The 13,448-nt window shown below is 48.8% G+C and overlaps 1 protein-coding gene across 1 annotated transcript in view; it reads left to right on the top strand.

Moving 5' to 3' along the window:
* The window catches only part of LOC129710407 (formin-like protein 1), a 265,388-nt gene that overhangs the window by 100,132 nt on the left and 151,808 nt on the right, over window positions 1-13,448 (top strand). Inside the window, exon 2 of the mRNA XM_055657387.1 lies at window positions 13,158-13,241. Coding sequence (XP_055513362.1) covers window positions 13,158-13,241 — 84 coding nt within the window. The remainder of the gene's footprint in view (window positions 1-13,157; window positions 13,242-13,448) is intronic.

Below are 13,448 nucleotides of genomic sequence, written 5' to 3'. Positions count from 1 at the left end.
AGGGAGAGGGAGAGTGTGGGAGAGGGTGAGAGAGAGAAGAAATCGGGGGAGAGTGGGAGAGGGTGAGAGAGGGTGAGGGAGAGAGGGAGAAGGAAAGAAGGAGAGAGAGAGAGGGAGAGGGAGGGGGAGAGGGAGGGAGAGAGGGAGAGGGAGAGGGAGAGGGAGAGGGAGAGGGAGAGGGAGAGGGAGAGAGGGAGAGGGAGAGGGAGAGGGAGAGCGAGAGGGAGAGAGAGGGAGGGATGTGAACCCCTTTCACAGGGTAGAGGGACAGATGAGGTTGAACAGACTGGTGCACAACAACCAACATCATAAACACATGGCCTGTGGGCCACAGTGCATGTGTCAGCGGTGAAGCCAGTAGCCATCAGTGAGAGAACACGGAGCAGTTGAGATAGTGTGATGACCGACCCAGTCTCTCTGTTCTCACCACATCCTCATTTAATTCTGAATTTCAATACAGCAACGGTAGCATTGCTGCCTTACAGCACCAGACACCCAGGTTCGATCCTGACCAAGAGTGCTGTCTGTACAGAGTTGGTACTGCGTGCCCTGCATGGGTTTTCTTCAGGTGCTCCCACATTCCAAAGATGTACAACTTTGTCGGTTAATTGGCTTTGATCAAATTGTACATTGTCCCTATAGTGGAGAATAGAGTTAGTGTGCGGGGATTGCTGGTCGGCGCAAACTCAATGGGCTGAAGGGCCTGTTTCCGCCATGTATCTCTAAAGACTAAACTAAACTAAAATTGGCATGGTAACCATTTGTGAGTAGCTGTGGCAAGTACGATTCACGGGTTTCGGAAACACGGACTTCGGGCATTAGGGTGACTAAACACGGGGGTTGCCAGGGCAACCTCCAGGGCAGTGACAGGATGAGTGGTGATAAAGGGAGGATACTGGACCTGCCAACACTCGAGGGCAGCCTTGGCCTTCAGTAGGCTTTGCTGCCACCACTTTGCCACCTTTGCATTGTCCCCGTCTACTGAAAGGAGAATGGCTTTGATGGGTGGACAGGTGAACTGGGGGAGCTTTGAGATGCTTTAGTGAGGGTCATAGGTCAACCTCCGGTCATACCTCATGGGCTGACACTTTTACCCACTGCGGTTCTCCTCCGGACTTATAGAATACCAATAGCTGAAATGTGCTGCTCTGACCATTATCTGAACATCAGCAGCAGTCAGAAGTCTATTTTAGAGTTAGCTGTAGATGCAGGCAGCACTGTGTTAAACTTTCAAGCCTGGCTTTTGAGAGCTACACACTGAGCATAGCTGATGTGGGAACGTTTCTACACCTCAATTAAACCATGATGACTTTGTTCCCACTTGCAAGGATAACTAACAGAATTTTAATTACTGTGAGTGTCCTTGTGGGATTTTGAATAGTCTTGGGGTTATAGGTAGTGAGATGCTCTATTGACTGAATTAATCTAAAGCTTCTCATTTAAAGCAAAGTCCAGCCTGCAATTATTTTACCTTTTTTTATTGGCATCATTCAAATGGTTCTGTGTTGGACAGGTTCCACAGTGATCTTGAGCAGAAGTGCTGAGCTGTTGTCCTTCAGATGAGGCATGAGAGAGAGGGCACTGCTATTCTCCAGTGAGGATGGAGTGACCCATTGCCAGGGATCTCCAAGTGCCAGTATACTGGATGGGCTGAGCAGGTGTTGTTACTCAGTCTGAGTGTGGAGCTCTGCTCTTTGTGGTCTGCCAGCTGCATTTCCATGTGGCACTGCCGACTAAAGCACTCTGGGCTGACTCGAGACACTTGGGGTGAAGCCTGAATGCAAATTACTTCTCCATTCATTGTCCCACTCCCATTTAGTGGACCGTTTTGTAATGTTGATTATTAATGTTGTTTGTTTTCCGGCCCAGTCCTGCTGTGAACCGCCTCGTCATACGTGATAGTTGTGAATCTGTGGAATTCTCTGCCACAGAAGGCAGTGGAGGTCAATTCAGTTTTTCAAGAGAGAGTTAGAATTAGCACAATCAAGGGAAATGGGGAAAAAAGCTAGAATGGGGTACCGATATTGGATGATCAGCCATGATCATATTGAATGGCTCGAATGGCCTACTCATGCACCTATTTTCTATGTTTCTATGATAGGAGCAGATTTAGGCCATTCGGCCCATTCAGTCTACTCTGCCATTCAATCATGGCTGATCTATCTTCTCCTCCTAACCCCATTCTCCTGCCTTCTCCCCATAACCCCTGACACCCTTGCTAATCTTCTCCCAGTGTTGGTACGTGTGACCACTGAGTGATGGTGTCCTCCTGAGCCCCCCCCCACCCCCCCCCCCCCCCCCCCCCCCCCCCCCCCCCCCCCCCCCCCCCAGAGTCTGGTGCAGGGATCTTCCCCTGCTCTTTGACTGGCCCCACATCGTGGTGGCCTTCACCCTGCATCTGGTCCTATTCTGATTCCCCTTCCATGTATCCTCGCTCGGATCGAGCCCTCTGTTTGATCCCATGTCATCAATAACCCCAGTCCCTTGACCTTTGGCCTTGACCGTTCACCCTTGACCTCATGAACAATTAGGAACACTTTGAAACGAGGTACCACCTCTCACGTAAGCTTTTTGGAATCCTACACCTTGTGTGGTGAGGTAGAGTGTGTGAGCCCTCTGGTGAGGAATGATATCTGCAGAAATATTCTAGATAAGTGAACAATCAAATAATATTTAATCTGCAGCGAATAATTACAAATGTGAATTGAGCTGCAGGTTATGCTCACAAAATTCACTGTGCACCAGTTCCACAGAGGTTTTTTTTAAATACGTCTTCTCTTTATCATTGAGCCCTCAGAGGGCTGTTGCTGTTTGCAGAATGACTGCAGTTAGCAGTAGCTGAAATGAAGTGCTTCTTTTGTGCACTAACACCATTGGACAGCAGGTGCTATTTTTAAAACTGAGAAAACTGGTTCTGTTCTGACACGATGTGAAAATGACTCTTTTAAAATGCGGTGTTTGTGAAATGTCAGGTGGTGTCAGCCCGAGCCCAGGCCACTTGTTCATTGTGCTTGGCGGAACAGGGTGGAGGGAGGCCTTCCCACGATCTCTGTTAACTTCTGAGCTGGAGCTACAGATTCCACAGCAGTCAGCAACCCCTGGAGTTCTCACTGAAGCTAGGAAGCACATGCTTATCAGTGATGAGAAAGTGCTGCTCTTCACATCTTCACATGGTCGGTTGGGGCTCTGCGAGTCAGCTGCCCTGCCAGCAGCGTGTTCGTTATTTTGACTTTTTGTTGTTTTTTTTAGTATGTCCAAATTTAAGGGCCTGTCCCACTTTGCGATTTTTTCGGCGACTGCGAGCGTCAGTGATTGACTGGCATCAGGCTATGAAGTTCTTGATCACTTCTCTCATCGCACAGTTAACTCACAGATTGAGAAAAAATTATCATTAAATATTGGTCAGAACACCAGGGGAAACTCATCTGTCTGCTTCAAAACCAACTTGATCTGGGAATTGCACAACACTGGGTTTTGTCAATAAAAAGGCACGGTGTGTCATTCTCATGCTGTTTAGAATTATAGGCAACACAGTCTGGGTCAGGCCCTTCGGCCTGTACAGACCATTCTTTTTCACCCATCTACTCTAATCCCATCTATTCGCCAGACACAGCCATCAACTCCTGGTGAGGTTTTGCAAGCACTGTCTGGTCTCTGCATGAAGCACGGTGGTGGTGATCTGGGCATCCAACACTCCTCAGCTGCTGACAGTGTTGTGGTTGAGGGTGTGTGCTACAGAGCTGGAGATAGCTGGGTGTGATGTACATACTGCTGATGATGAACCTAGTGAAGTTGTGATTTCAGTCTGCTTCGAAGCATCGTTCCATTTCCACTGTACCTTTCACTGGTAAAGTTGTTACACCTGATACACAAGGACAGTGTGATCACTCACATGATCTCGTAATGAATTCTGACCATCTATCACCCATTTACTCTAATCCCATCTATTCCCCATACACAACCATCAACTCCTCCCGAAGTAAGTAAGTAAGTAAGTTTATTGGCCAAGTATTCACATACAAGGAATTTGCCTTGGTGCTCCACTCACAAGTAACAACATGACAAACAGTGACAGTTACGAATCTCAGAAAACACTAAACATTAATAATAATAAAACATTTAAGGATAAAACACCATTGATCAAGCATGTGAACCAACAAAATATCAGATCCAAAGGCTACAGATGTTTGGCTGTTGAGTAGAGCAACTACTCGTGGATAAAAACTGTTTTTATGTCTGGCTGTGGCAGCTTTGACAATCCCAAGTCGCCTTCCAGAGGGAAGTGATTCAAAGAGTTTGTGGCCAGGGTGAGAGGGGTCAGAGATGATCTTACCCTCTCGCTTCCTGGCCTTTGCAGTGTACAGTTCATCAATGGAGGGAAGGTTGCAGCCAATAACCTTCTCTGCTGATCGGACGATTCGCTGCAGCTTCCAGGTGTCATGCTTGGTGGCTGAGCCAAACCAGACCATGATGGAGAAGGTGAGAACAGACTCTACGATGGCCGTGTAGAATTGGACCATCATTGCCTGTGGCAGATTGTGCTTCCTCAGCTACCGTAGGAGGTACATCCTATGTTGTGCCTTTTTAATGGTGGAGTCGATGTTAGCCCCCTACTTAAGGTCCTTGGAGATGATGGTTCCCAGGAACTTAAAAGATAGACACAAAATGCCATCAGCGTGTTAGATGGCATCTCCAGAGAAGAGGACTAGGCGATGTTTCGGGTCGAGACCCTTCTTCAGACTGAGAGGTAGGAGAGGTTGAGGAGGCTACACACCAGGATCAATCAACCTATCAATCTACACGTCTTTGAGATGTGGAAGGGAGGAAGCCCAAATAATGAAAGGTTGGAAAATGCCTGTCACTAAGATCATCCTCGCTACGCCCTGTGCATCCTAACAATTTGGTGAAGTTGGTGTTGAGATCAAAGACCAGACTGAATGGGCCGAATGGTTTCCGCACAGATTTATTATGCTTGCGGCAGTGAGGGGGAGCATATCTGTATTGGTTTATGCACATCAAGACTCTGATGGATCTATTAACCATGGGGACCTTGGGTTTGGATGTCAAAACATTGCCTGAGTGCTATGTCTCATGTTCATGAGTGATAGGAGCTGAATTAGGCCATTCGGCCCATCAAGTCTACTCCGCCATCTGCCATGGCTGATCTATCTCTCCTTCCCAACTCCATTCTCCTGCCTTCTCCCCATAACCCCTGACACCCGTACTAATCAAGAATCTATCTCAGCCATAAAAATATCCATTAACTTGGGCTCTTCAGTGGTCTCCAGTCCTTGTTGCTTGGCGACCCTGGACTGGGTGACCCTCCCAACTCAGTCCCTCCACTAATCTGAAACTACATTGGTCTCAGTGATACTGCAAGAGGTCACATGCTGGCGCTGAAAGGTCTGAAAGCCACAACAATCCTTCTCTCCCCCTGTAAACTGCCTCTTCAGCTTCACTGAGTAGGAAAGCCAGGAATTTAAGCTGCAGTTGTATACATCTCTGATTGTGTCATGTTTGGAGTATTGTCTGCAGTTCTGGTCACCACACTATAGTAAGGATGGTGTAGTACACTACACTATAGTACAATAAGGATGTGGAGGCTGAAAATGAAGCAGGAGAGGTTCACCTGGACTGGAGAGTGTTGGCTATAAGAAATCCAACCACCCGCAAACCAAGCATTGGAGGATGAATGGTGAGCTGATAAAAGTAAATAAACTGAGAGGCATAGATGAGTACATTGTGATTATTTTTCTCAAGGTGGAGAGGTGAAATATTAGAGGACACAGGTTTAAGTTGAGAGGGAGGGTGTGTGTGTCATGGGCCGACAGGTTTCCCTTCTCTCTCACTTGATCCAACCAGTCTATAAGTGAATGTTCCAGTTTGAGGAGATGAAGGGTGCTGTATCTCCTCTGGCTGGGCTGCCAAAGTAGAGAGGCTGAAGGAGACTTCCCAAACACCCAACTATACCAGGTACCAGGCTTGAATCTTCAACCACTGATGTCTCTCATGCCCTTTATTCATGAGAGCTATTGTTCAGTGGCCAGCGCTCCATTGTTAGTATAACCTCTCTAACCATAAGCACTGAAACTCATACAAATAATGGGGTGTTTAAGAAAGAACTGCAGATGCTGGAACAATCGATGGTAGACAAACAATGCTGGAGAAACTCAGTAGGTGAGGCAGCATCTATGGAGAGGCGACGTTTCGAGTCAAAACCCTTCTTGAAATAATGGTGGCATGGTGGTGCAGCGGTAGAGTTGCTGCCTTACAGCGCCAGAGACCCGGGTTTGATCATGACTACAGGTGCTGTCTCTCCGGAGTTTATATGCTCTCCCTGTGACGTCTGCGGGTTTTCTCTGCAATCACCGGTTTCCTCCCACACTCCAAAGATGTACAGGTTTGTAGGTTAATTGGCTTGGTATAATTGTAAACTGTCCATAGTGTGTGTAGGATAGTGTTTGTGAGTGGGGATCGCTGGTTGGCATGGACTCGGTGGTCCAAAGAGCCGGTTGCCATGCTATATTTCTAAACTAAAACTAAACTAAAACTAATGTATATCGGACCATTCTGCTGATCCTAGCTTCCAAGTGCAAGTCCCAGCCCATCCGCTGATCTGATAAGTAAAGGGCCTGTCCCACTTACGTGTCCTTGGCACGCAAATTACGCGACCTCGTGGTTGAGTTGAGGCGCACGGGCATCGTATGGCCGTGCGGGGCTGGTCCCACAGAGAAGCGCAGAGGGGTATGTAGTTGAGCGCGACATCGCGCGGGGCTCCGAAATTTTTGTAGCGAACAAAATCTTCGCTCGCCAACGGCCTGTCGCGTAACTGACGGCCAAAGTGGGACAGGCCCAAGACCCTGGCGCGAAGCAACGTCTCACCTCCAACAGCAGCAGAAGCAGGCAAACGATTGCCGAGCTCGGCCTGGGGCTCACGGCTGTTGCGGTCCGGATCCACCCCCACTTCTACTCCCAGAGCGCGGCCTTCAGGAGGGCTCACAGCTCCCAGTAGCGGGCATGAGTCGACGCGCTAGGCGGGATAGGCGGGAGTTGCCTGGCTTTTACCGTGACCTCCTGAAGGCCAGGAATTTGGTCACCTTCAGCCAGGGCCCTGCTCCTCAGGGGGAGGGGGGTGTCGTGGCTGTGATGGTGGGTGTTGAGGAGAGGCGTGGGCATGGCGCGACTCCGGACGAGCTTACCCCCGCTCAGTCAAAATTGTTCATAGGGCCCACGGCCCGGGCCCCTCTCCTAGAGCCGGCCCCATGCAACATGAGCCACTTTTCCGAGATGCCCAGCGTGCCGTTCTGTGACGCGGAGAGGCGCGTACTGTACAGGCTGCTCTTGCACACTCTCCACTTCCTCGCCTTACGTCCAGACACACCCTGGCGGTCCGTGTTACCACCTGACGAGGGGAGCGGTCCCCAGTGGAGGTCTCTCTACAAGGGAGTCCTCCCCCTTTACATCGGGGACCTGGGGTGGAGAGTGTTGCACAAAGCCGTGGCCTGTAATAGGTATTTGAGCCGGTTCACGGACTCTTCCCCTGCTTGTCATTTCTGCAGTGAGGAAGAGACCATGTTCCATGTGTACATAGAGTGTGAGGGGTTGCAGCCCCTGTTCGAGTATCTGAAGGGCTGCTCCTCAAGTTTTGGCTACATTTTAGTCCAACGCTATTAATTTATGGGCACCCGGTACAGAGGGGGGATGGATGGGAGGGAGGAGGGGGTCTCCCTGTCGGTCTGCTCCTGGGCCTGGCCAAGATGGCTATTCGCGGGTCCAGGCAGCGGGCAGTCGATGGCCGCACAGCAGTCGCCTGCCTGCCCCTTTTCCGGGTTTACGTCCGAGCTCGCGTGGCCCTAGAAAAGGAGCACGCGGTGTCCATGGGGACTGTGGAGGCCTTCTGTGAACGCTGGTCACCACAGGAGGTTGAATATATTATAGATAAAAATGTTAATATTTTAATTTGATAATTTTGTTCAAGTGTTTTTTAAATTGCTTGAGCTTTTTCCGGGTCTATGTCCGTGCCCGCCTGTCCCTGGAGAGGGAACACGCGGTGTCCATGGGGACTTTGGAGGCCTTCCGTAAATCGTGGTCGCCATTGGAGGTCGAGTGTTTTGTTGATAAAGTTATATTAATTTGATGATCGTTTGTTTGTAAACTGTCAACATAGGCAGTCTTTGATTATGTTTATTTTTTGAATAAAAGTAGTTTAATAAAAAAAAATCTTTTTAAAAAAGAGCGCGGCCAAGAAAATTGAAGATAGACACAAAATGCTGGAGTAACTTAGCGGGACCGGCAGCATCTCTGGAGAGACGCAATGGGTGACGTTTCGGGTCAAGACCCTTCTTTCAGACTGAAGAAGAGTCTCGACCCGAAACATCATCCATTGCTTCTCTCCAGAGATGCTGCTGGTCCCGCTGAGTTACTCCTGCATTCTGTGTCCATCTTCAAATGACGTCACACACTCCAGACGGCTGTGCGGTCGAATGAAGTCGCGCGTGATCTTCGCGGGACCACCAGGTCGCGTAATTAGCGTGCCAAGGACACGTAAGTGGGACAGGCCCTTAAGTCTGACAAACACAGAAGATTGTAGGATGGAACTGCAGATGCTGGTTTACACCAAAGATAGACACAAAATGCTGGTGTAACTCAGCGGATCAGGCAGCATCTCTGCGGAAAAGGAATAGGTGACATTTTGGGTCAAGACCCTTCTTCAGACTGCCGGAAGATAGTGTTGAAACACAGACGTATGGTTTTTAATGCAAAAATTGCATTTCGAGCTGGCTGTGGGCCTTATGCTCTCTATCATCTGGGACAGTACAGATCCCAACAATGACTCACCATCTTTCTCAATGAACGTTTCATCAATCCCAGGGATGCTGTAAGTTTTAAATAGCAACACAAAGTGCTGAAGAGAGCAGTCAGTTTTTTATTTTATTATTAAAACTGTAACTGCGAGAGCGTAATAATGAGGCTTGCAGTTGGTTGCAGCAGATGAGAGAAGCCTGTTATGACTGGAGCTGTCTGCGAGAGGTGCAGAGAGCACAGATATTTCAGTGCAGTGTCTACAGACATGCATTATTGATTCTGTAGCTGTCATTGCCGGCGTATTTAGATAGGTTTGTATTAAGCAGTTAGGGACTCATTTGTCAACGCATTTCAGTCTGCCTAGGGGTATTGATATGGACCTCATTTTTGTTTGGCATGGTGAGGTATTTACCAACGTACCAAGATATTTAAGAAAGAACTTCATCTTATCGAGTCCACACACAAGATTAGAAGTTGTTCAGCCAGAGCTGAATACACTTCTCGGCATCTGCATACAATGGTGTCTGTCTTGTTGCTTCTTGTGCTTCTTGTGTGTGGTGGTGGAAAGATTGGTGGAAACAGGGCCGCGACGTGAATGCTCTTTCCTTGATCCCAAGAAAGAACTGCAGATACTGGTAGATCGAAGGTAGACACAAAATGCAGGAGTAACTCAGCGGGTGGGGCAGCATGTCTACCAAGATATTTCATAGTCGGCATGTGAGGTTAGCATTCCTGTACACTTTGCTGTTTTGGGCCCAATCCTCGTGTTCTGTATAAGAATGTATTCACTAATTTAGCAAGTCCGGCTGCATGATGGCTCAGCGAGTGAGTGGCTGCCTTACAGCGCGAGAGACCTGGGTTCAATCCTGACTACAGGTGCTGTCTTTGCGGAGTTTGTACGTTCTGTGATACGTTGTATGATAGCAGGCAGTCTTGGAAGCCTTACCCCACTACTCAAACCTCACGTCAAAAACCTCGGCGTGATATTTGACTCAGCACTGAAATTTGACAAACAAGTCAATGCCGTGGTAAAAGCTAGCTTCTTTCAGCTTCGGACGATAGCTAAAATAAAACAATTCCTCCACTTTGATGACCTCGAAAAGATCATCCACACATTTATCTCCTCCCGCCTAGATTACTGAAACTCTCTTTACACTGGCATCAGCCAATCTTCCCTGTCCCGCCTGCAACTGGTCCAAAACGCCGCAGCGAGATTCCTGACGGGCACCCAAAAAAGGGACCACATCACCCCGATCCTGGCCTCTCTCCACTGGCTCCCTGTGCGGTTCCGTATACATTTCAAGACCCTCCTCTATGTCTACAAAGCCCTCAATGGGCTTGCCCCCTCCTACATTAAAAGTCTTCTCACCCACCACTCCACCTCCAGGTCCCTCAGATCGTCCGACTTGGGGCTGCTGAGGATCCCGCGGTCTAGGCATAAGCTTAGGGGCGACCACGCCTTTGCGGTTGCAGCTCCTAGACTGTGGAACAGCATCCCCCTTCCCATCAGAACTGCCCCCTCCATCGACTCCTTTAAGTCAAGACTAAAATCTTATCTATACTCCCAAGCCTTCCCTGACGTCCACTGAGCGAGGGCTATATGTATATATGTATGTAGTTTGTATGTTTATACTATTCTTATAACAAATGTAAAGCACTTTGGCCAACGAGAGTTGTTTTTTAAATGTGCTATATAAATAAATGTGACGACTTGACGCCTCTTGACCTGCGTGGGTTTTCTCCGAGATCTTCACTTTCCTCCCACACTCCGAAGACATACAGGTTTATAGGTTAATTGACTTGGTATAAAATGTAAATTGTCCCCAGTGTGTGTAGGATAGTTTTAGTTTAGATTAGTTTATAGATACAGCACGGAAACAGGCCCTTCGGCCCACCGGGTCCACACTGACCAGCAATCCCCGCACATTAACACTATCCTACACCCAATAGGGCCAATTTTTACATTTTCCAAGCCAATTAACCTACAAACCTATACGTCTTTGGAATGTGGGAGGAAACTGAAGATCTTGGCGAAAACCCACGCAGGTCACGGGAAGAAGGTACAAACTCCGTACAGACAGCACCCGTAATCAGGATCGAACCCGGGTCTCCGGCACTGCATTCGCTGTAAGGCAACAACTCTACCACTGCGTCACCGTGACTGCCTTTGCTACTCTACTGCTGCGCCACCATGCATGGATCGCTGTTCAGTGCGGAGTCAGTGGGTTGAAGGGCCTGTTTCCATAGGTGAGCCATAGGTGACTGGGCAATCTGAACCCAAGCACCAAGTTGAAAGCGGCTGAAGGTGTGCATCCCTCGGGACAGCCCCCACTCTCCCACGGCCACCCTCGGACTGCAGGTCGGGTGGAGCGGAGGTTTGGGACAATGTTCATGACTTCACAGTGATGTGATGGACGCGGGGGTCTGGACCAATCACTGACAAGTCCCGCCCCCCAGCAACGTCAAGTCTGTTATTGGACTTTTATGTTAAGCGGCAGTCTGTAGGCAACGCCGCCTTTCGTGTAGATGGCGTTTCGACAGAGCGGCCATTTGGTAAGTTTGCTTTTAGGCGACGCAGCTTTTCGGTTCGTTGGCTTTTGGGCCTCCCACCCTTTCGGCTAGTTTGCATTTAGGCGTCCCATCCTTTCGGTTAGTAGGCGTTTCGTCTTCGTAATCTTTCGGTTTATTGCCGTTTCTCCCTCGTTTCCATTCGGTTCTTTGGCTTCAACCTCTTTGCTTCGGCTTCTCATCCGTCGGCGCCATGTCCGCACGTGAATTTGGCCGATATAGCCAAACGCCTTGTTTCTATACGCTCTGCCTCTATGACAGCATCTGTGATCAGGATTGAGCCCTGGTCCCAGGCGCTGTGAGGCAACAGCTCCACCAGACACGCCACAGTGTGGCCCTATGGTAATGTAGTACACAGTTAACATTTCTGCAGAGTATTTCTGGTGTATATATCAACTACACAGTGGCCTTGCGGTAAGGTTGCTGCCTGACAGTGCCAGAGATCTGAGTTCGATCCTGAATATGGATGTTCTCTGAATGGGGGTTGTATATTCTCCCCATGACCTGTGCGTTGCTTTTCTCCAAGCTCACCAGTTTCCTCCCCCAAACTCCAAAGACGTACAGATTTGTAGGCTATTTGGCTTTGGTAAAATGGTAAATTGTCTCTAATGTGTGTAGGATAGTGTTAGTGTGTGGGGATCGCCGATTGGATCAGACAGTGGGCTGAAGGGCCTGATTCCGCACTGTATCCCTAAACTAACCTAAACTAAACCTCGTAGATTTACAGTCACTGACCATTCCACAATGGATATTTCTGATCTTATTACATTCTGTAGGACCCTGGTGAGACTGCACCATGGTATTGAGTGCAGATCTGTGCTCATGGAAGGAGTACAATGAAGTTTCGCACGGGGGTTCAGACATGGCAAGTCTGTTGTTTGAGAGTGGATTGAGCAGGCCTGCTGTCCCTGGAGTTTAGAAGAATATGGGGTGTTCCCAGTGCAATGTACGGACCATTCACAAGACTGGTCAGTCCAGCTATCTGGGTACTGGGCACTGGACAAGGCTGGTCAGGCCAGCTGTCTGGGCACTGGTCAAGGCTGGTCAGGTCAGCTGAATGGACACTGGACAAGGCTGGGCAAGCCAGCTGTCTGGATACTGGGCAACAAGCAATCACACTGTCAGCAAATGGGGTGAGACATTTAGAAGTGAGGTTAGGAGCAGTATCTTCACTCAGAGATTGGTCTATCAGTGACATTAACTTCCATGGTAGTATGTGGAGCATCACTCAATGTCTTGAATCTGAAGAACGGTTCCGACCTGAAACGTCACTTATTCCTTTTTCCCAGAGATGCTGCCTGACCCGCTGAGTTTAGTTTAATTCAGTTTAGAGATACAGCGTGGAAACAGGCCCTTCGGGCCAGCGATCCCCACACATTAACACTACCCACACTAGGGACAATTAGCCAATTAACCAACAAACCTGTCCATCTTTGGAGTGTGGGAGGAAACTGACCGTCCCAGAGAAAACCCACACAGGCCGTGGGGAGACGTACAAACTCCGTGGTCAGGATCGAACCTGGGTACCTGCTGCTGTGAGGCAGCAACTCTACCACTGCACCACCATGCCGTGGAGTTACTCCAGCATTTTGTGCTCATCACTAAATGTACTGAAAAAGCGGGTAGAGTTGTCGAACATCGATGAGTTTTGGAAGAGAGCAGGATTATAGTACTGAGATCAGGATGAATGTGACGGAGGTGTGAAGGGGTGAATGGTTTGCCCCTGCTTTCTGTGACTAACAAGATGAGGAATAATAAATCTCTCCCCAACTCTTTCTTTGCAGAACTGCATGAACCTCCCTCCGGACAAGGTGAAACTGCTGAGCCAATACGACAATGAGAAGAAGTGGGAGCTGATCTGTGATCAGGTAACTTGGTCTTGTTCAGCCTGGCCATGTCATGATACACTATGTGACCACTGTAACCAGTGCTACTGAAATCGTGCCTGGTGACTTCAGGACCTCCCAGCGAGGTAGACAGTTGAAGATGGAGCTGATTTGTGGGTCTGTGCTTGATTCTGATGCATTATTTTATTTGCAACGTTTCATAATCCTCCAGTTCTTTGAAAGGTCATT

Source organism: Leucoraja erinacea, chromosome 27 (assembly GCF_028641065.1).
Source record: "Leucoraja erinacea ecotype New England chromosome 27, Leri_hhj_1, whole genome shotgun sequence".
NCBI classification, from domain to species: domain Eukaryota; kingdom Metazoa; phylum Chordata; class Chondrichthyes; order Rajiformes; family Rajidae; genus Leucoraja; species Leucoraja erinaceus.
Note: the sequence above shows the minus strand (reverse complement) of the source record. Positions and strands in the feature narration are given on the sequence as shown.